This window comes from Carassius carassius, chromosome 1, assembly GCF_963082965.1.
Source record: "Carassius carassius chromosome 1, fCarCar2.1, whole genome shotgun sequence".
In the NCBI taxonomy this organism is placed as follows: Eukaryota; Metazoa; Chordata; class Actinopteri; order Cypriniformes; family Cyprinidae; genus Carassius; species Carassius carassius.
In genome coordinates this window covers 10,724,119-10,747,543 of record NC_081755.1, presented here as the reverse complement: position 1 = coordinate 10,747,543, position 23,425 = coordinate 10,724,119, and the positions used below count along the sequence as shown (strand labels likewise).

General features: G+C 38.9%; 2 protein-coding genes across 3 annotated transcripts in view; one reads left to right on the top strand and one right to left on the bottom strand.

Annotated features, from left to right (window-relative positions):
- The window catches only part of LOC132151859 (uncharacterized), a 387,012-nt gene that overhangs the window by 140,877 nt on the left and 222,710 nt on the right, over positions 1–23,425 (bottom strand). The window lies entirely within an intron of this gene.
- LOC132140759 (zinc finger protein 501-like) lies at positions 18,363–20,089 on the top strand (the record flags this gene model as incomplete). The annotated part of the gene is made up of 1 exon (XM_059550124.1): positions 18,363–20,089. A coding segment is annotated over one exon (1,245 nt), but the record flags the coding sequence as incomplete, so codon positions are not given.

The following is a 23,425-nucleotide window of genomic DNA, read 5'->3' as shown; positions in this document are numbered from 1 at the left end:
CGCAGATGGCTGTGGCCGACTTCCTCTCCAGGAATGGCTCCCCGGCCTGAGTCGGGCGGTGGGGGTATGTGGTGGGGGGGTGGCATGGTTCAGCGAGGTCTGCGACGGGAGAGCAAGTGAGGAGACGAGCAGTGGTAAGTGGGGCAAGTGAATAATGATTAACACCTGGATCTCGTTGCAGTGATTGGCGTGGGGAACTGGTATTTAAGCCGACTGAGGACCGGCGAGAAGCGAGAGAACTGGGGACTCGCGGGAGTTAGAAGCTGCGGAACTGCAAACCTAAAGACACGAAGAGTACAGTAGTGTGAAGTAGAGATATACTGTGAAGTGCCTGCGCATGTGGCGCGATTGTTTATTTGTTTTCTTATTGTTGAATAAAGTATCCCATGAGCCTCAGCACGCCGACCCCAGTCTCCTTCCTCTTTACATTAACGAACATTGTTACAGCGCCACAATGCACATAGAGAGCAAATGGCTGCTGTAAAAGGTTTCCCAAACACATTGCCGCTTTGCCCCCCACCAGCTGTGTGAACTTTTCTGCGGTGCCTGGTGGTGGCACTGTATGGCCCTCGGTAGACGGCACTCCTCCGCTGCCTGGTGTACGGCGACGGCTCCTCTGGTTTGGGGCAGCCAGCAAGAGTCCCCCATTCCTTGCTCTTCCCCATTCTGGCAGATGGTGCCGACTCTTCCGCTCCCTCACGGACGGCAGCCACCCCTCCACTTTGCAGGCGGCCAGCAGCGAGTTCGTCCGCCCCCCAGGCAACTCACTCCAGCCCACCGCCTCGAGTATCCACGGCGGCACACTCCCTCACCTCAGCTAGATGGCACCGCGGGTTCATCCCAGCGGCGAGGGATCTTCAGCAGCACGTCCCCCCTTCCTCCCAAGTTTCGGCACCAGTGTAACAATATAAAAACTCTATAATCATGTGAAGAAGGCGGGAACTGACGGATATTTAAAATGAAAGCTCTAATAATAAAATAAACACAAAACAGCGCGACAGCCCCTTGCGGACGACTGCATTGCTCAAACAAAACCAAACACAAAATAAAACCCAGGCCTGGTCCTCTCTCGTCCTTCACTGTTGTAGCTCCTCTTTTATATTTTTCCGATCTTCTCCGTGGGACTCAAAACTGGTGAGTGGAGCAGGTGTAGCTCATTTCCAAATCACTCCACCGGCCTCACTCCGTTCCCACGGCTCTCGCCCCCCCCCCCCCCCCACATCTCACAGATATAAACCAACTAAATCACAGTGAAAGTCTGAAAATCAAAAGTGCGCACCCGCACCAATCTAACTTACAGGACTTGTATATGCGTACACTATGGGTGTATTTAAAATTATATTAAACAAGCTAGGTAAACGCATAGACTGTATAAAACAAGAGTAAACATTATAACTGCTAACATAGCAGACTACATCGGTGACAAAAGTTCATTGGTACACAATCATATTTTTTGGACACAATTTATTAATGACTCTATATATCTATATTAAAGAGAAAATAATCACTTCATCCAATGTTTAATGCGAATAAAATAGCATTGACTAACTGGAGTTCCACAACTACTGAAACACGTTGTTTTCTCGCACCGGACTGTGTGTTTGTTGGTGGTGGTGAGGTAAAAGGGGAGTAGGCAGTGGAACAAAGCACTGTGAGGCAAAGCAGGGGGAACTCGAAATGTTTAAAACTTTTTTTGTTGTTGCTCCGATTGCATTTGTATTGTTTTACTACTTACACGATTATTTTAACTATATATCATTATATTATTTTCAATACACATATTTTAAATATATTTTAATACATTTTCTGTTTGGCTGATGTGTTCGAGGCGGGACATTTATTTTGACGTGCTGTGAGCAGCAGCGCCAGAGCACACAGTCCTCTAACTCTCCCTCTTGTTTTCCATCGTCGTTAACAGTTCTGTCTAATATGTTTAACAGTTCTATCAGATTATTAGGTAGACTCCTATTCAAAGTAATTAAAATGTGTACAAATAGTATTATAACTATTGCTTTTATTTTATTAGTAAAATAAAGGCAAATATGATTACTTTCACGTTTGCCGTCAGTATTCCGCAAATACACATTTTACATTTAAACAAATCTTTGAAAGGCTAATAAAGATTTACATATTTGTGGAAAATATTTTGTCAGCTATATTATTACTTTTGTTAATCCATTTTCAAATAATTTTACATTTCTTAAATATTAATAAAAAGAAATAAAACTATATCAGTGAAAAAAACTATATAGGTCAACCACTAATTACAGTGCTATCAGACCTTAGCCATTAATATGTCTTTAAGATATAAAGGAAAAAAATTCAAGGCATGTCAAAACTTCTCCAGGGCCCCAAAACCCATCAGAGCCCAGAGGGTTAAAACTCTGTAAGCCTAATGTAACATTGCAAAAAACAGCCATTAAGGATGGATTAAAGATAAAAAAAAAAACAACCTCCTTGTTCCTCACTTTTTTTTTAAGTTTTATGATCATTGTTAGTTTTCTGTAGGGCTGTGCGGTATGGACATAACAACCTAACTTAATTTTTTTGTTAAATTTTGCGATTTCTATTTTAATCACGATTTTAAAATACACAGACATGATTTACTTAAATGCATTCAGTATGAATTTGAAACATATTTCCAACAGAAAACCAATTAGAGCTTTTAAAGTTGTAACATGTCTCAAACAGACATAAGTCAAAATAATCACCTAAGTAAAGGTGTGAAAAAAATGGCTCATTGTAGTGGTGACTTAGGTGTTGAAATGTATTTGTTGCGCCTTGTTCACACGGACTTGTTACGTTCATGGACTTTCTGTTTCCTTATTTGGTCATGTTCCTTTTCCTGTTTGGTTGATTTGATTAATCCCCACCTGTCTCCATTTCCGAATACTTTCCTCGTGTTTAAATACCCTGTCTTTTCAGTTCCTCCTTGTCCGTGATTAATGTATTGCATCTTATTGTATAGTAATGCTGGATGTGTCCTTATTCTCAAACTGTGTCCCGTGAACTCACAAATCTGTCTATGCTTATGCAAATGCACCAAAGACGGGGTGTGTGAACCTGGCTTTACGTAGGCCTATGTGCAGTCTCCTCTGTTCTTGCGCTCCATTTAGGCATGCTGCATTCTGACTGGATCAGACAGCATACTGCGGGAGGTCGGGGCAGCTGAAAAACGTGCTATGAAGTGATTTAGAAATCACACACACTCAAATTGTTACCTTATGACAATTTTGATTAACCGCACAACCCTATTCCTTACTGATGACAAAAAATTGACAGAGCACTATATACAGACTAATATACAGACTTTTTCTAGCTGTGGCCCATCTCACCACGGTACGGAGCATAAGCCCGAGCCCACCGATGACGGAGAGCTAATGAGCCTAACCCATCAGACCAAGTGCGAGAGCCGGCTACAGTGTCCACCACAATGGAGAGCCACGAACGGTGTGAGTGTGGAGTCGAGCTCCTCCCCCTGGATCGCGGCTGAGCTTAATATGGAGCACCAAAATGGGCAAAATGCAGAAGTGGATCTTATAGACTGGGAACCGGAACTGGAAATTTAACTACCCCCTCTCCTCTCTCTGTCGTCTCCGTTGGTCCCCTCAATGCCTGTTGCAAGAAAGTGTCCTCCAGTGCCCGCTCCTAGAAAGTGTCCACCAGTCCCAGCTCCTAGAATGTGCCCTCCTGTGGCCTCTCCTCCAAAATGCCTGTCCTCCCACACACTCCTGCCTCATTATCTGGCAGCCCCTCTGCTGGCCCTCAGCCCACCATCATGCGGTGCGTGCCCCATGGGACTGCCATCCTCCAGGCTCACTGTGGTTGACGCCTCCAGCCTCTTCGGCCAGGACTCCACCTTGGCTACTAGCTCCCTCCACCATCAATCATCGATCCATCAGCTCCGCCAGTCTCCCTCATCCCTCCAGTTCCACCTTGGTCTGGCGTCAACCATGCTGCACCTTGGGACTCCACTCCTCTGACTTCGCTTCATCCCTCTGTCTCTGTCTGGCTCCTCCATCCCCTCCTCTCCACCTTGATTCTCAGTCGCTCTGGCTCCGCCGCAGATCCCTGGCCTCCCAGATCCTTGGCATCCCCCTGACTCATTGGCTCTCCACCACAAGCTCCTCCTCCACCTGCTCCACCGCCATTGGTCTCCCCCCTGGAGTCGGAGGCCATTCCTCCTCCATGTCTTCTCCCACTGTTGGCTTAACCTTGGGCCGCTGTTATGGGTGTGGCCTTGGTCCAGCTAGACTCCTCCTGCTCCAAACGCTTCCTGTCTCCTCCCTCTGTCATCTCTTTACTGGGGACAGGAGACTTGTTGTCAGGATTGGATTTATTTTGTCATGTATAATTTTGTCTTTGCTAGTTACTTGAGAAAAGTAATATGAATACGTAACTTGTGTTACTTGTAATGGGTTACCTCCAACAAGGTTTTAGGACATCTGGTCACTTCTGAAAGCTGATTACAACTGCGGATGGTATAATAGTTAAAAGCAGACTCCCCTTGTTTTGTGTAAACCTAAATCTAACTGTAAGCTTGTCTAAGGACCTGAGGACTGGTGTGTTGTGCTCAGATTTAATGTTTCTTACAACCTGAATTCCGGAAAAGTTGGGACGTTTTTAAAATTTTAATAAAATGAAAACTAAAGGAATTTCAAATCACATGAGCCAATATTTTATTCACAATAGAACATAGATAACGTAGCAAATGTTTAAACTGAGAAATTTTACACTTTTATCCACTTAATTAGCTCATTTAAAATTTAATGCCTGCTACAGGTCTCAAAAAAGTTGGCACGGGGGCAACAAATGGCTAAAAAAGCAAGCAGTTTTGAAAAGATTCAGCTGGGAGAAGATATAGTTAATTGATATCAGGTCTGTAACATGATTAGCTATAAAAGCTTTGTCTTAGAGAAGCAGAGTCTCTCAGAAGTAAAGATGGGCAGAGGCTCTCCAATCTGTGAAAGACTGCGTAAAAAAATTGTGGAAAACTTTAAAAACAATGTTCCTCAACGTCAAATTGCAAAGGCTTTGCAAATCTCATCATCTACAGTGCATAACATCATCAAAAGATTCAGAGAAACTGGAGAAATCTCTGTGCGTAAGGAACAAAGGCCGGAGACCTTTATTTTGGATGCCCGTGGTCTTCGGGCTCTCAGACGACACTGCATCACTCATCAGCATGATTGTGTCAATGACATTACTAAATGGGCCCAGAAATACTTTCAGAAACCACTGTCGGTAAACACAATCCGCCGTGCCATCAGCAGATGCCAACTAAAGCTCTATCATGCAAAAAGGAAGCCATATGTGAACATGGTCCAGAAGCGCCGTCGTGTCCTGTGGGCCAAGGCTCATTTAAAATGGACTATTTCAAAGTGGAATAGTGTTTTATGGTCAGACGAGTCCAAATTTGACATTCTTGTTGGAAATCACGGACGCCGTGTCCTCCGGGCTAAAGAGGAGGGAGACCTTCCAGCATGTTATCAGCGTTCAGTTCAAAAGCCAGCATCTCTGATGGTATGGGGGTGCATAAGTGCATACGGTATGGGCAGCTTGCATGTTTTGGAAGGCTCTGTGAATGCTGAAAGGTATATAAAGGTTTTAGAGCAACATATGCTTCCCTCCAAACAACGTCTATTTCATGGAAGGCCTTGTTTATTTCAGCAGGACAATGCAAAACCACATACTGCAGCTATAACAACAGCATGGCTTCGTCGTAGAAGAGTCCGGGTGCTAACCTGGCCTGCCTGCAGTCCAGATCTTTCACCTATAGAGAACATTTGGCGCATCATTAAACGAAAAATACGTCAAAGACGACCACGAACTCTTCAGCAGCTGGAAATCTATATAAGGCAAGAATGGGACCAAATTCCAACAGCAAAACTCCAGCAACTCATAGCCTCAATGCCCAGACGTCTTCAAACTGTTTTGAAAAGAAAAGGAGATGCTACACCATGGTAAACATGCCCCGTCCCAACTATTTTGAGACCTGTAGCAGAAATCAAAATTGAGATGAGCTCATTTTGTGCATAAAATTGTAAACTTTCTCAGTTTAAACATTTGCTATGTTATCTATGTTCTATTGTGAATAAAATATTGGCTCATGTGATTTGAAAGTCTTTTAGTTTTCATTTTATTAAAATTTAAAAAACGTCCCAACTTTTCCGGAATTCGGGTTGTATAAGAATTCTGACAGCAGCTCCCTGGATAAACTGCTGCTGTCTAATTGTCTTCTTGGGAAAGCCAGTGAGGAGACTATTACAATAGCCCACCTCCCTGCTTGTGAACAAGGCATGAACAAGTCTTTACTGGAAACAAAACATCTAATTAAGGCTAGGTAAATCTGGGTATCCTCTGCATAGCTATGATTGGCAATTTGGTTCTTTCTCATTATTTGACTTAGTGGGAGCACATACAAGCTAAACAAGAACGGTGCAAGAACTGAGCCTTGTGGGACTCCCCATGTCAGAAACCAGGGTCCCTCAATAGGGAGCCCACACGAGAAAAATATTTGGCCTGTGCTAATTTAAAATAAAGTGGCATGAAAATTCAAATGCAGCATTGGAAAGTGACAATAACTAACACCGTGTCTACAGTGGATGCGAGCGGCGCGTTGCCACTCGAACTTATTATAATCAGTGATGCAGTCTACACTTGATGCTACGCAGCACGGCACGGCAAATACCTGACAGAAAACTGCTGAATCATTCAATTTATGACATGCTTTCACAAATTAAAATGATTTGCAATGCTTTGTCTCGTCCAGTGTATAGATATACGATGTGACAGCAACAACATGGTAAGTGTGATGTAAAGAAAAGTGGACACTGAAAATAAAAAAGTGACATGACATACAGCCAAGTATGGTGACCCATAGTCAGAATTTGTTCTCTGCATTTAACCCGTCCAAAGCAGTGAACAAACACACACCGTGAACACACACCCAGAGCAGTGGGCAGCCATTTAAGCTGCGGCACCCAGGGAACAGTTGGGGGTTCGATGCCTTGGTCAAGGGCATCTCTGGTATTGCCAGCCCGAGACTCAAACCCACAACCTTACATTAGGAGTAAAACTCTCTGACCACTAGGCCATGACTTCCAAATAGATTTGTTAATGTTTATGTATGAAAGTTTATTAACATGTTAGTTAATTATTGTAAAGTGCTACATAATGTATTTGAGTGTTCACTTGAAAAAAATAAGTCGCCCCCCTTAAGAAAATCTAAAATAAATTCCCCCTACACGAACGCATATAATGTATTATTTCCCTCCTCTCGACGCTCCACTCCAGTCCAGCGGGAGGCGCTAAACACATACGTTTGTTTGACAAACACCATTAAACCGCAGAGGAAGAAGATTAGTTTCACCACACTCTGTTGTTGAGTCGTGATGCTGGTTTAATAAAATCTGTAAAATCTGAAAGTTTTTGAATCAGGTCAGTAAATACCTGTAATATTCTCGTCCTCACAGTCATGTCTGAGCTTTGAAGCGAGCAGGAATTTCTGGAGGAGTTTATCATCTGAACTGAGATCTGCTGCTGTGAAAATGATGTTTGTTAAAGAAGAGAGAGAAGAGAACACGAGTGAACTAGAAACCAGCACAATAAAACACGAGGAACCAGAAACCAGCTCAATAAAACTCGAGGAACCAGAAACCAGCTCAGTAAAACTCGAGCAACCAGAAACTTTGAGAATAAAAAACGAGAACCCAGAAACCTGGAAAATAAAATATGAGGAACCAGAAACCTGGAGAATAAAACAGGAGGAGCAAGGAGGTTGGTTTTTATTCTTCATTCATCTTTAATGACTGTTTGTGACATATTCACGTGTACAAAGCTTTAACCCTATACAGTCATCCTCATTGTCATATGGTTAGCAAAATTCATTTTAAAATGTAATATGCAAAATGAAAATGCAATATGTAAAATAGCAGTGTATTACTGTATTTAGACGTACAGTTTACCACGCATGTGTGCAAAATTTTTGCAAAATTAAAAATCATTCAATTCTATAAATTTACATTTGCCATTTTCTACACTAGTTTTAAAATGTAAATCAAAAACATTTTAACAATTTAACAATAAAAGTTGTACAATTAAAATTACATCGTATTACCCAAATTGATTAGATGTGCTCAGTATGTCCAAGCAAAACCTGTAGCAAATTATCATTGAAATGTCATTTTTCCTGAATGCATTTAGACTTACTCATCGTAATACTGCGTGATAATTGCAGCAACAACTTAAAAATGATCCGAAATCAATATTTGAGTAAGTACATAACCAGCCAGTGTTCAAAACTATCGCCTTATTTTAGCCCAATTCACTACGCTTAGCTTAATAATGTTTTCTAATTTCAGTGGTATGGGAAGCTTTTTTGTGGGAAATTAGAGCATGCCCCTGCGTCATTACGTCACGTCTGTAAACATGAAGTTGTTCGGCTACTAGGCTACCGCATGTGAGGATCCTGCAGGTGGATGATCGTTAATAGCCTTTCCCACAGCAGCTAGAATAATTAAACTAATTTTGATGGACGATTGTAATTCAGAAAGAATTGTGTGTGAATGAAACAAGTAACTGAAATTATATTCAGTAGAGAAGAACAGTAAATAAGCTCATCTCTAGGGCTAGCTATCGAATATTTTAGTAATCGAGTATTCTACCAAAAATTCCATCAATTAATTGAGTAATCAGATAAAATGTGTTTTTGCTTAATTAAAGTGCAATATTAATTATGCAAGAGAAATCAAGACTCTATTCTATTTATCTTTTAATTATTGAAAATTAAGCACACTTAACTTTTTGGTAAACAAAGGGGATTTACTATTAAAAATAAAACATGGAAGAAATGTTGTGTGACTAAAGCTTAAAAAAAATGTTAGAATTTTTTTATTTTTATTTTTAGTAGTAGGCTATGTCCATTCTGCTGAACAATAGTAATACATCTCTGGCAAATACTTGTCTTTAAACTAAACCAGACTTTTATTTTGACGGGTTGACGTACCTTCCTTTACAGCTCTGTGTATGTGAATATGAATGATGTATTACTCTTATGAGCAAAAATGACGGTGTATCTTACTGAGAAAAATGCAAGTGATCATGCTGGCGTCTCCATGTCCTGAAGGATCTCCACACAAACCATTGGATACAAGATTTGAGGAACCCTTATGTAAATGCAGTAACTAGCGGAAGTGTTTGTGGGCAGGTCAGATTCCATTTGTTGGGTTACCCAGTGACGTATTCTGGTAACAGGCAAAAAATTCGAAAATAAGATGAATCCTTAAGGTGTTTCAGAATCGATTCTCTTTTGAGAGACTATCTTTATTTATCATGCACCTTTTTGATTAACAACTTTGCAGACTGTTTTCATTTACGGATAGCTATGTTATAAACTGCTAAAGAGATATTTTTTAAAAACCCATATGAAGTACTCTTTAAATGGCCTATCAATTTTAATAAACAAAAATAGGCATTATAAATGTATAGGAGACATATAATAGGAAATAAAGACAAAAGCAAACAATTCAGTCAAACGTATGCTACAAAGTCAGCACTGAACTATGATTAAATAAAATAAATATTTAAATATGAAATATAACTGTGGTTAGCCAAAACAATATTATGATCTGGAAAAAATAATAGATTCATGAGACCAAAGATTACCTGTTAGCCTCAAAATGAATTTAATTCCATGTTTAACCACTGCAGAGACATCAGAGCCAGTGGCTCAAATGTCAGAAGTATAGGTCGACTGATATATCGGTTTTGCAGATTAATCGGCATGGTAGTTGGTTGCTGGTTTTCCGGCTTCATCCATTGCTGGAGCGGTTGAGAAGGCTCTGTCTTTAGTTTTTACAGTGTGAGAGTGACCTCTAGTGGTTGAAATCGCTGACAGCATGTGCTGTTTGTGACCCGTCACGGAAAACAGTGACACAGGTCGGCAGCACAACTTTCGAGCAAAATGAGAAAGAAGCGTTTTTTGTTTTTTTTCAAAATGGCTGATTTTTCGTTCTTTTGCAGAATCTGTTCATTGTGATCAGGAAGAAGCCTCTCCGTGTTTGAGATAGCAGTATTGGTATATTTAAAAACGTACATTTTGAGGTTGAAATCTACCAGTTTTTCAGAGAGACTAGAGCGTGTCATTGTCTGTGTATTTCCATACTAGTTAAGCTGGCTGTTGTTTCTTTTGTTTTTGCCCCGCCCTCCAAGGGAAGCGTGACTACTTATTATGCAGTGCTCTGGCCGGCTCTAGCTGATATAAAAATGTAATGAAGATGGACACTGCAAAGATTATTGCAGATGAGCTGAACCGTGGCAGTTACACTGAAAATGTTTTGAAGTACTTATTCGACAAGACGGATCCTTATGAACAAGCGCTCACTGATTCTGAAGACGATCTGAGCAACGATGAAAGCGGCATGATAAGACTGAATAATATCCCTAATCTACAACTGAGTGAAGATGAAGACGAGGAAGAATGTATCGGACTGGCGTCAGAAGAGTTTGACCATAAGATATCAGAGGCTATATCGATAATAACATTTGATGGGGATAAAGACAGAGAAAGTGTGCCCGAATGACTCATTTCATTGGAGGCAATGAGATCTGCAAGAATACTTTTGTTTCTTATGGGGTGAGTTTCCATAAGCATCAAAGTTTGTCGTTTTGTGTTCATTCTAAGAACACGTACACGTTATCTCATGTTTAGTCCATGTTTAGACATTACGTTAGTTACTTGCATTTACGCATTACTGTAAGTGTTTCCTGCGTGAGGTAATTTTTTGGTGTATGTTACCATGATATTCACCTGCTGCTAAGGTACCTCAGCGTTTCACAGACAGACTGTGAAATGACTGGTTACATGAGCCTAAGTTCTTTTCAATAAAATACATGCAAACGTTAATATTAGATAATTTTAGGATACAGTATAAGATGTACTGAATATTCTTCAGTTTTATCCAAAACAGAAATATGACGAATAGAATATCAGACCTCTGTCATATGGCCAAAAAAAATAAATGCAAAAAAAAAAAAAAAAAGCTTTTTGCATAGTTGTTTGCATTTGTAAGATATGATATGGTAGCACTTTAAAATAAGAGTCCATATGTAGCATTAAGATTAATGAAAGCTGTGTAAGTATTGTTCCTTTTCAGAGTAGAGCCCTATGATTTCTGGGATGTGGAATCACGGAATCCAGTCATAAAACGGAATTCACAGTTTAAGGTGGAATGTCACGGAATTTGTCATATTTTCGAATTAATTAATCAAAAGTAGGTCATTACACTTAAATCAAATCATGATATGGAATAGTATCTGTAACTATTAAGCTGCAAATGTCAATTTAAATATGAATCCTGCATGTTCTGCGTGTTAATGAATGGCGCAGACGCAAGGTTTCATTTGTTAATTTACACACATACTGAAGTGCGCGTGATGCTCGCAGTGGTTTCAACTTCTGTTGTCTCACTAAATGAGGATGTAAACAGAACTGCTCTGACAGTCACTTCATGAGCATCTGACCATTAGATTTGAGTGAAAATAGCATCATATCACATATACAGAACTGTAAAGGTATTCATGTCAACCCATCAAAATAAAACTTCGGCTATTTTTTGGTAGACTGTACTATTATTATTATTATTATTACTACTACTAGTATGGTTCAGTACAGATTGAACTTATTATCCATAGTGGTTCTTACGTAGTCCTTCTACGTCATCACCACATAGTGTGCTTTATAAGTTAAGTGATCAGTCTTTAAGAAAAGGACTACGTGAGAACCATGCACTATGGATGATAAATTCGCTCTGCCGCCTTGTTAATTATTTTGTCTTTACTTTATTTGTGACACCAAGAAAGAGTTAATCTCTCATGTATGAGAAGAGCGCGTTGCCGTATACCAGCCATTAAATGTGTGGGACACCAACTCGACGTTTTCTATCTCTTTCATTTCATGGATTTAACGAATTTAAATCCATGAGAATTCTGCTTATGTCGATATCTCTGACGATCATCGATACACGATACTATCGTCTATCGGCACAACCCTACTGGATACGTACTGGATCCGGGTGACTGCAGTGACCCTCTCATCTGGATACAGACTGGATCTGGTGGCTACGGTGACCTCGGAACAAGAGAGAAACAGACAAATATTAGCATAGATGCCATTCTTCTAATGATGTAGCAAGTACATAGGGTGTTATGGGAAGTGTTTCCGGTTCCGGTTTACCTAATAAATGCAACCTAAAAATCCTTTATAACGGATTTGGATATTAAAAGCATATTAGTATGTTATGTGTATGCCAGGTTAAAGAGATGGGTCTTTAATCTAGATTTAAACTGCAAGAGTGTGTCTGCCTCCCAAACAATGTTAGGTAGGTTATTCCAGAGTTTAGGCGCCAAATAGGAGTTTTGAGAACGTAGCGGACGTATAGGATTATAATGTAAAAGGAGCTCATTCAAATACTGAGGTGCTAAACCATTCAGGGCTTTATAAGTAATAAGCAATATTTTAAAATCTATATGATGTTTGATAGGGAGCCAGTGCAGCGTTGACAGGACCGGGCTAATATGGTCATACTTCCTGGTTCTAGTAAGAACTCTTGCTACTGCATTTTGGACTAGCTGTAGTTTGTTTACTAAGCGTGCAGAACAACCACCCAATAAAGCATTACAATAATCTAACCTTGAGGTCATAAATGCATGGATTAACATTTCTGCATTTGACATTGAGAGCATAGGCCGTAATTTAGATATATTTTTGAGATGGAAAAATGCAGGTTTACAAATGCTAGAAACGTGGCTTTCTAAGGAAAGATTGCGATCAAATAGCACACCTAGGTTCCTAACTGATGACGAAGAATTGACAGAGCAACCATCAAGTCTTAGACAGTGTTCTAGGTTATTAAAAGCGGAGTTTTTAGGTCCTAATAATTAATACCTCTGTTTTTTCAGAATTTAGCAGTAAGAAATTACTCATCCAGTTTTTTATATCGACTATGCATTCCATTAGTTTTTCAAATTGGTGTGTTTCACTGGGCCGCGAAGAAATATAGAGCTGAGTATCATCAGCATAACAGTGAAAGCTAACACCATGTTTCCTGCTGATATCTCCCAAGGGTAACATATAAAGCGTGAAGAGTAGCGGCCTTAGTACTGAGCCTTGAGGTACTCCATACTGCACTTGTGATCGATATGATTCATCTTCATTCACTGCTACGAACTGATGGCGAGCATATAAGTACGATTTAAACCATGCTAATGCACTTCCACTGATGCCAACAAAGTGTTCAAGTCTATGCAAAAGAATGTTGTGGTCAATTGTGTCAAACGCAGCACTAAGATCCAATAAAACTAATAGAGAGATACACCCATGATCAGATGATAAGAGCAGATCATTTGTAACTCTAAGGAGAGCAGTCTCAGTACTATGATACGGTCTAAATCCTGACTGGTAATCCTCACATATAACATTTTTCTCTAGGAAGGAATATAATTGTGAGGATACCACCTTTTCTAGTATCTTGGACATAAAAGGGAGATTCGAGATTGGTCTATAATTAACTAGTTCTTTGGGGTCAAGTTGTGTTTTTTTGATGAGAGGCTTAATAACAGCCAGTTTGAAGGTTTTGGGGACATATCCTAATGACAATGAGGAATTAATAATAGTCAGATGAGGATCTATGACTTCTGGAAGCACCCCTTTTTGGAGGTCTGTTTTTGTTTTTATGTTTTTAATGATTTTCTGTAGGATATGTTACTTTCCCGCCAAGCAATACGAAATAGTTTTGTTTTCCTCCAGCTGCGCTCCATTTTTCGGGCTGCTCTCTTTAGGGTGCGAGTATGCTCATTATACATACCATGGTGTCAGACTCGTTTCCTTAACCTTCCTTAAGCGTAAAGGAGCAACTGTATTTAAAATGCTAGAAAAGAGTCCATAGTTTCTGTTACATCATCAAGTTGTGTTGAGGTTTTGGATATGCTAAGGAATTCGAATACATCAGGAAGATACATTGTATGTGTAACAAGAAGTAGAATTTACAGTAGAATTTTACAATTTTGGCTATATGAAGTTTGCACAAAACTAAATAATGATCTGAGATTAGAGCTTAGATTCTCTGCGCGATATTTCCCGCCACCGTCCTCGGGCCGGGTCGGGTCGGGTCGGGTCGGGTCGGGCCCTTGATGAAGCACGTCACGTGTCATGCGCAGCGTCTCGTCCACTCGCAGTCTCGCATGCGTGACGCATCACCTGCTGTGCGTGCTGTACTATTCAGTAGATTAAGTGCAACATGGAGCTTGAGGAAGCAAAGAAAAAAATTAAAACAGGAGAATTAACTTTGAGTAAGTTTGGAGAAAAAAAGGTATGGTATGGAAACATTTTAAACTAGTCGTGGGGAGTGACAACATATGTGTTGGCTTTGTCTCGTAGCCTAAATGATCTAGCACAGCAGCACCTGGGTGATTCTATAATTGGAGATACATTTTGCATTTCAATAAAAAAAAAAAAAAAAAAAGGTTGTCATACAGAACCATTGTTTAAGAATTACCTTGAAAACACTTTAAAGTTTATATATTCAGTGCTATACAAATACAGATAGTTTATTATTTTCTCTATTTTATCAAAATATCACCTGTTCATAGTTTTTCTCGTCAATTCTGTTACGGACGAACAACCAAATATATAGAAGTAACAGTACATCAAAAAATGATAAATCTTTTTAGTTTCATTTGTCATGTAGTCCTTTTATTCAGGCCTTTAAAACAGATATTAAATGTCATATTTATACAACTTCAAAATTAGATTCACCCCCAGGCAATAGTGGATTATCCAAAGGGTGCACTTGTTTTTTTATCAAATTACTTGAACATTACAGGGTAGAGATAAAACTATAACATATATCTTACTCTTGCACAATATAAAAATAACAATATTAAGTAGTTTGATATTTCAATGTATTATCTCATTAATATTCAAGATGAAAGACTAAAAACAGAATTGACACATCTGGCAACAGAATTGACGGGGGTAACAGAATTGACCCAAACCAACCAGAACATGCCTATAACAAGAAAATAACTGCTGAGTTCTTGAGAAATACTCGACCAGATCCCTTACGAAAATTAACCATGGTTTTACTACAAATAAAACCAAAAAACCATGGTTACTATAGTTTAACCATGGTAACCACAAATTAACCATGGTTTTGCTATATTAACCGTAGTTTAACCATGGTATTTGTAGTAAATCTGTGGTTATACAAATGGTAGTCAACATGCCAAAAAACCATGGGTTACTACAGTTTTACTATAATAAAATCATGGTTATTTTTCGTAAGGGATATCCCTCTGGATCTCTACATGCCGTGTCGCAACCTTGGTCGGAGGTGGAATTAATCTGAGGATGTCCTCATGTGGGTACCAATGAACATCTTCATGACCAGGCCAAAATAATCTATTTTTTCCTATTTGGTGCATGCACTTGACCCTCACATGAGTCTCATTGACCTCCAGGATGGTACCAGGATAGATATTATGGTCATATGTGAGGACACACCATTGTCCAACCACATCCTGGCTCTCCCAGTGTATGTCTGTCTGTTGGTCTTCATCTCTCTCTTCTCCAGCGGCTCTCTCTTCTCCAACGGCTCTCTCTTCTCCAACGGCTCTCTCTTCTCCAATGGCTCTCTCTTCTCCAACGGCTCTCTCTTCTCCAACGGCTCTCTCTTCTCCAACGGCTCTCTCTTGTCCAACTCTCTGCTTTCCATTTAATGTGAGAGGATCAGCAGGGAACTTGAATGTCTTTGTTTGGTGGCACTGGCACACCAACTTTTGCTGAGTGGAACAGGAGCAACTCACATCCCGGTAAATTAGCTGATATGGGAAGACCGTGACCACTTGGTGGATTTTTATGGTGAAGGGTACGACAGGAAGTGACTTTGGCATCACCTCCATTGCGATAATGGCATGTTCTTCAATGTAGAACAGCTTCACTGGATGATGGTGCATCCACCAATGCTTGAAAAAGTTTTTGTGCATTTGGCACATCATTCCCACTGTTAGCTAATGCGTCCGCTCTGCGTTTCTGTGTGTGTGTGTGTGTGTGTGTGTGTGTGTGTGTGTGTGTGTGTGTGGCTATAAACACCCATTATGCCTTTTTGTGTCTGTTTGCATCATTGTGTGATTGTAACCAAGGCAGGGGCAGTGTGAAAACCAAGAGATGGACATTGGTCAATTCTGTTACCGTACCTTGGTAACAGAATTGACAATAACAGAGTTGACATTTTTAGCATTTTTTACTAATAGCACCACATGCTAGCATAAAGGCTAAGAGCACATGGCCTGATACTAAAGATGATTTTAAAAACTTTTAATACCTGCTTTTGTTAATAGCTTTGAACTTTGCTTTCCCTATGAGATTGTTGAAACAGTTTTGACATATTATATAAGAACTCTTGGTGCAAGTGCCTGTAAGATTACATGGCTTCAGAGAGAACAAAACACATACCTCCTAGTTCTTCAGAGTTTAATACCAAAAGGGAAGTGACATCATCTTGTGTTGCTTAGGATACTGATGCGACAGATAAGCATAATTTAAAGAGACAATAACATGTAGTAACAGAATTGACACAGGATTTGTGGATTGGTATTTTTCAACAATAAAAGTTACTTTTAAACAAATTAATTTAGCATCATTTGGAAACTGTCACCAATAATAATTTATAAACAAAAATAATTAAAACCCCAACCTGAAATTTGTAATTTAAAACATGTTTAATGCATATTTTACCCTTGTTTGAAAAAAGTACCACCCACTAAGGACAGTATGATATCATGACTTTCAACATCATGAAATAGCTTTTAAAATAAAATATTTTCTAGTTTTACACTCTAACATTTTGTGACTCTTAAAAAGAATTAAAAAAAATAAAAATGTGTTTTTGGAGTAAAATTTTGGTAAAGCTGTTAAAAATAAATGGCTTCGGACTTCAAATGTATCTCCAATTAAAGAATCACCCACCTGCGGTAAAAAAAAATAAATAAATCTGGCGCCGCCCCTGGTTATAACGGCCCACATATTAAAAATGGTCGGGTTTAAATCGGGCTCGGGCTCATAATTACAGTGAACGTGTCGGGCCGGGCTCGGACACAACGTGCTCGGGCTCGGGTAGGGTCGGGCTTGATTTGTTGGGCCCGATCTAAGCTCTATCTGAGATATCATCACTTGGCTGCATAATTTCAACACTATCAACATCAATTCCATGTGACAGTATTAAATCTAGAGTATGATTTCGACAATGAGTAGGTCCTGAAACGTGTTGACTAACCCCAATAGAGTTCAGAATGTCTGTAAATGCTGATCCCAATGCATCTTTTTCATTATCAACATGGATATTAAAATCACTAACTATTAAAACTTTGTCTGCAGCCAGAACTAACTCGGATGTAAAATCACCAAACTCTTTAACAAAGTCTGTATGGTGCCCTGGTGGCCTGTATACAGTAGCCAGTACAAACATAACAGGGTATTCATCATTAACATTTGTTTCTCTGGATAATGTTATATGAAGCACCATTACTTCAAACGAGTTATACTTGAAGCCTGCCCTCTGAGAAATCCTGAAAACATTGTTATAAATTGAAGCAACACCTCCCCCATTTTTTGCCTTTTAGACGTGGCTCATGTTTATAACAGTAATCTTGGGGGGTGGACTCATTTAAAATAATGTAATCATCAGATTTTAGCCAGGTTTCTGTCAAACAGAGCACATCTAGATTATGATCAGTGATCATATTATTTACAAAAAGTGTTTTCATAGAAAACCTGGTGATGTTCAGACAGGCCATAAAGGTGTCAATGGCACAGTTTGATGCAGAATCATTGGGTCTAAGCTGTGATTTACATGAGGTCAGTAGATTAAAAAATCTTTCTGAATATTAGAATGAATGTGTTATCATGATCTGGTCCACAAGCTACACTAGAAGAATATTGGAATACAATACATTTTTCCATATGAAGATTAGATTTTGCACGTCACCAATGTTAATAAAAGTTTATTTTGTATGCTTCCCAACACAAGCAAAGTGCTTTACAGTCAAATGTGTATTACCAAGAAATAAACGTAATATTATTTGTAACTGCACTTACTGATGAAAAACAGCAGTAATATCATGAATAAATTATTTTTATTTCTGATACCTCACACCAGCCTCTTAGTGCTACCAAATCTGCTTCTGTTGCCACCATCTGAAGAACTTGGTGGCTCTTCTCTCAAATGTTATTCTTGAGTTACATCAGGGTTCACTTTTATGTTAAAATTTCTCAGCTTTTTCAAGATACTGAAAATTAACCATTTTTTACTTTTATTTCAGAGTTGATTGAAGAAATTGAGGAGAATGAAGAATCGGGTGAAGTTGAGGAAAAAAATCATGTAAAAACTGGAGAAAAACTTTTGAGTTGCTCACAAACCAAACTGAAAGATTTAAAGAAAAGAATAGCTAAGAAATCTTTCACCTGCACTCAGTGTGGAAAGAGTTTCACACGTAAATCAAATCTTAATCGTCACATGAGAGTTCATACTGGAGAGAAACCATTCACTTGTGACAAATCTGCACACCTTTATGAACACATGGACATGCACACTGCAGAGAACCAGCACGCATGCGATCAGTGCGGTAAAATGTTTTTATGGGCTTCAGATCTTCAGAAACATTTGAAAGTTCATTCAAAGGAGAAGGCATATTCATGTAATTTGTGTGGTAAGAGTTTTTTGAGTCTACAACATTTGAAAGAGCATCAGAAAATACATACTGCTGTGGGAGAGTACATGTGCTTTGAGTGTGAAAAGACTTTTACTTCCGCAAATTCTTTAAAACTGCACGAGAAGATTCACACAGGAGAAAAACCTTATAAGTGTCCATACTGCAACAAGGGATTCAGTGATTCAAGAGACCTAAAAAGACATGAGAGGATCCATACTGGAGTGAAACCTTATAAGTGTTTACAATGTGACAAGAGATTCAGTCAGTCAGAAAATCTGAAAAGACACAATAGGACCCATACTGGAGTAAAACCTTATGAGTGTTCACAATGTGACAAGAGTTTCAGTCAATCGGTACATCTGAAAAGACACAGTAGGATCCATACTGGAGTAAAACCTTATAAGTGTTCACACTGTGACGAGAGATTCATTGATATGGAAGACCTAAAAAGACATGAGAGGATCCACACTGGAGAGAAACCTTATAAGTGTTCACACTGTGACAAGAGATTCCGTCAGTATACATCTCTTAAAACACACGAGAGAATTCACACTGGAGAGAAACCTTATAATTGTTCACACTGTGACAAGAGATTCAGTCAGTCAGCAACTCTGAAATCACATGAGAGGATCCATACTGGAGAGAAACCTTATAAGTGTTCACACTGTGACAAGAGATTCCGTCAGTATAAATCTCTTAAAACACACGAGAGGATTCACACTGGAGAGAAACCGTATCACTGCACTGCATGTGGGAAGTGTTTCATTCAATCATCCTCTCTACACAGTCATATGAAAAACAATCACAGCAAGTCTCTGTACAAACAGAGACATGTTTAGCTATATACGTAAAAAAAAAAAGTGTATCATATAGGCCTTTCATCCAGACAGATCGGCCATTTTTGGGAGCCTGCTTATTGCTAATTGTGAAACTTTTTTTTTTTACACTGTTTCCCAGAGTGGATACGTCTGAAAATGACACATCCATATATTTTGTGAAATAAAATAGTGATCACCCCACATCTCTACCTCAACAGCAATAACAGGTGGACTACATGCTTGTGTTCGTGCAGCAGAAGCCTATTAGCTTTACTGACTTATTGTTTTTGTGTTGGAGCATGTGCATAAACTTTGCTGCACGCTGTAAACAAAACCAAGTCATCATCATCTTTTTTAGAGTGTCTCTGGCAGAATTACAGCACCGCATATTGTATGGTATGAAAACTACATCATTTTGAGTCAGTTTCGTTTATACACAGATATTTCTTGAGACGACGCTGTTTTTATGGAAGAACGAGAAATAAAAAGATTGGATATGGAAAGATCGGTCTTCATGTGGATTAGCCTTAAGTAGATCATCTTCAGATGCAGCACTTTTAGATTATATGCTGTGTCCTCAACAAATACGACACAATTATTCATCGAGCAGTAAAATATATTCTGTATAAATCTGTCCTAACCAGTCATAACACAGAAACATGACAAAGAAACATATAAAGTTTTCATAGTGAATAAAGTTCATCTTCATCTTCAAAACCAGCAGATTCAACTGAGGGATTCAGATCAACTTAAAGTCCCTCCCCCAAGAATAATGTCTAAATGTTTTATTCTTGTGTGCCATCTTGCTTCATGATATAATTGATATCGTGTTTTCTTATGAATTTTATATTGTGTTCAGTTGTCTAATAATGCATATGTATCACTTGTAGTTTGATTACTTGTAGACTCTTTTTACAAACTGTTCATGTTCAGGACACTTTTTTGGTTCACTATATATATATATATATATATATTAGGGGTGTAACGGTTCACAAAATTCACGGTTCGGTTCGATACAATACACTGGTGCCACGGTACGGTTCGGTTCGGTACATTTTAGATACAGCAAAAAGAAAAAATTGGCAGATAAATTTCCTTGATTTTTAAAAAATGTTTTATTTATTAAAACTAACAAAGTATGTTTTTTTTTTTTTTTTTACATTGAACAATGATGGAGCTATTCTTTACCCATCTTCTATGGTGTTTTCTTAGCAGCATACTGTATAAAACAAAAACAGCTCCTTATAAAAAAAAATGAAAATGTTATATTAGTTACGAACAAATACAAAGATGTAACTTTTTATATGGAACTCTATAACTCTTTATATTGAGTGTGTTTTTACTCAATTGGTTCTCTATAGGGCTTATGTTTTTTGGAACAAAGCAGGAATTACGGTCTGTCTGAAATGAGCTCGTGAAGGAATATTGTAACGGGGCTCAATTACATTAAGCATGTTCTTAAAACCTACGTTTTCCACTGCAGAGTAAGGCGCTCGCTCACTCAGTATGCGCTGAAGGCTCGTTGCAAAATGGCTAATGCGTTTAACAGACCAGAAATAGAAGATCCTCCTATAACCAACAGGTCTGGTGTTTGGGTGCACTTTGGATTCCCTGTAAGCTATAATGGTGATGATAGAATCAATGGTAAATAGTAAGGTCTCATATCCGCGGCTATAACGTAAATGTAGCCTACCAATCGCCGTGGTGATGTCTTTTGCCCTGTTTGAATCCGTTGGAAATGTCTGTCTAAATGCTGCGGGGACAGTTTGTTGCGTGTATGTTTCTCTTTTTCCGTCTTTTCCCAGATACTGACACACTAAGGTGATGTCGGCGTAAATGAGTTGACATGTTTCAAGTATTCCCGCTGGTGTTTTTTTTTTTTTTTTGTATTCCCGCTGGTGTACCCTAGATGCGACATATCGTTGTTTTTTTTATCCACCACTCTCTTGCCATCACCATTATAGCTTACAGGGAATCCAAAGTGCACCCAAAAACCAGACCTGTTGGTTATTGGAGGATCTTCTATTTCTGGTTTGTTAAACGCATTGGCCATTTTGCAACGAGCCTTCAGCGTGTATTACTGAGTGAACGAGCGCCTGACTGAGTAGCCTAACATAAACATATAAGTTGGTGTTTTTTTCTTCTTCGGGGGTGTCAGGGGCGTTGCCTGTTACGTCGTTTGGGTTATTGGGCTACCTTGTTGAACGCATATCATTATATTTCACAATTTTTTTTATTTTCCAAATATAATTAATTGGTCCATAATGCGTACCGAACCGAAAGCCTCGTACCGAACGGTTCAAAATACGAATACGCATATCGTTACACCCCTAATATATATATATATATATATATATATATATATATATATATATATATATATATATATATATATATATATTGTTCTTCTCAAGTGATGGGTCATGATTTTGGAATATTCGATTAGTTTATTTATTTATAGAATAGCCTGGTTCAACCCCAAAGCCTGGTTCAGTTGACTAATGTGATCGCTCCATGCCATGGTTAGTTGGAAGAGATGGTCCAGAGCCCAGTTCAGTTTAATTAGGATGCAGTTCGCATGCAGCATGTGCCCATCCTTAAGGTGGAATTAATGCTCAATTCAGATTTTTTGACTATATCTGTAGATATTAACTGTCCATTTCAACGGAGCGTTGTAACCTTCAGAACGGTTATGCAAATACCACTGAAAGTCTTTGCACAGTTCATGTCACTGATCTTCTCAGCCAGATATTTGTGAATCCTGAAGAGGTGCTTGCTTATACCCTCTAAGGTGTGACCTTCTTCTTTAAGTCTCTGAGATAGACACTCTGTTTGGCATACTGTACACAGAAACTGAATCTAAAGTATTGCTGCCCAGTGATTATCACATACAGGTACAACTCAAATTAGAATGTCATGGAAAAGTTCGTTTATTTCAGTAATTCAGCTCAAATTGTGAAACTTGTGTATTAAATAAACTACTTAAATTCAGTGCAAACAGACTTAAGTCTTTGGTTCTTGTAGTTGTGATGATTTTGGCTCAACAAAAACCCACCAATCCTCTATCTCAACAAATAAGTTAATACTTAAAAACTTAAGAAGACCAATAAAAAAATAAATACATTATAAGTAAATTGTTGGCCTTCTGGAAAGTATGTTCATTTACTGTACATGTACTCAATACTTGTTAAGGGCTCCTTTTGCTTTAATTACTGCCTCAATTCGGCGTGGCATGGAGGTGATCAGCTTGTGGCACTGCTGAGGTGGTATGGAAGCCCAGGTTTCTTTGACAGTGGTCTTTAGCTCATCTGCATTTTTTGGTCTCTTGTTTCTCATTTTCCTCTTGACAATAGCCCATAGATTCTCTGGTGAGTATTATGGCCAGAAAAGCACACCAACACCATGGTCATTTAACCAACTTTTGGTGTTTTGGGCAGTGTGGGCAGGTGCCAAATGAAATCTGCATCTTCAAAAAGCTGGTCAGCAGAAGGAAGTATGAAGTGATCCAAAATTTCTTGGTAAATGGATGGACTGTGTGGTTTTAAAAAAACACAATGGACCAACACCAGCAGATGACAATGCACCCCAAATCATCACAGACTGGAAACTTAACACTGGACTTCATGCAACTTGGGCTATGAGCTTCCATTTATGTTGATTACATTGTCACAGCTGGTTCCTCGGAGTAATGAGTGGTGTTGACTGGGACATGATATCCCCAAATATGTGACCATTATCTGTGGTATTTACATAATCAATTTCTCTCCCAGTCCCTTCATTTAGGTCATCACATATGAGAATATTTACCTTTGGATTGAAAGTGTATGATGTCTTTTTGC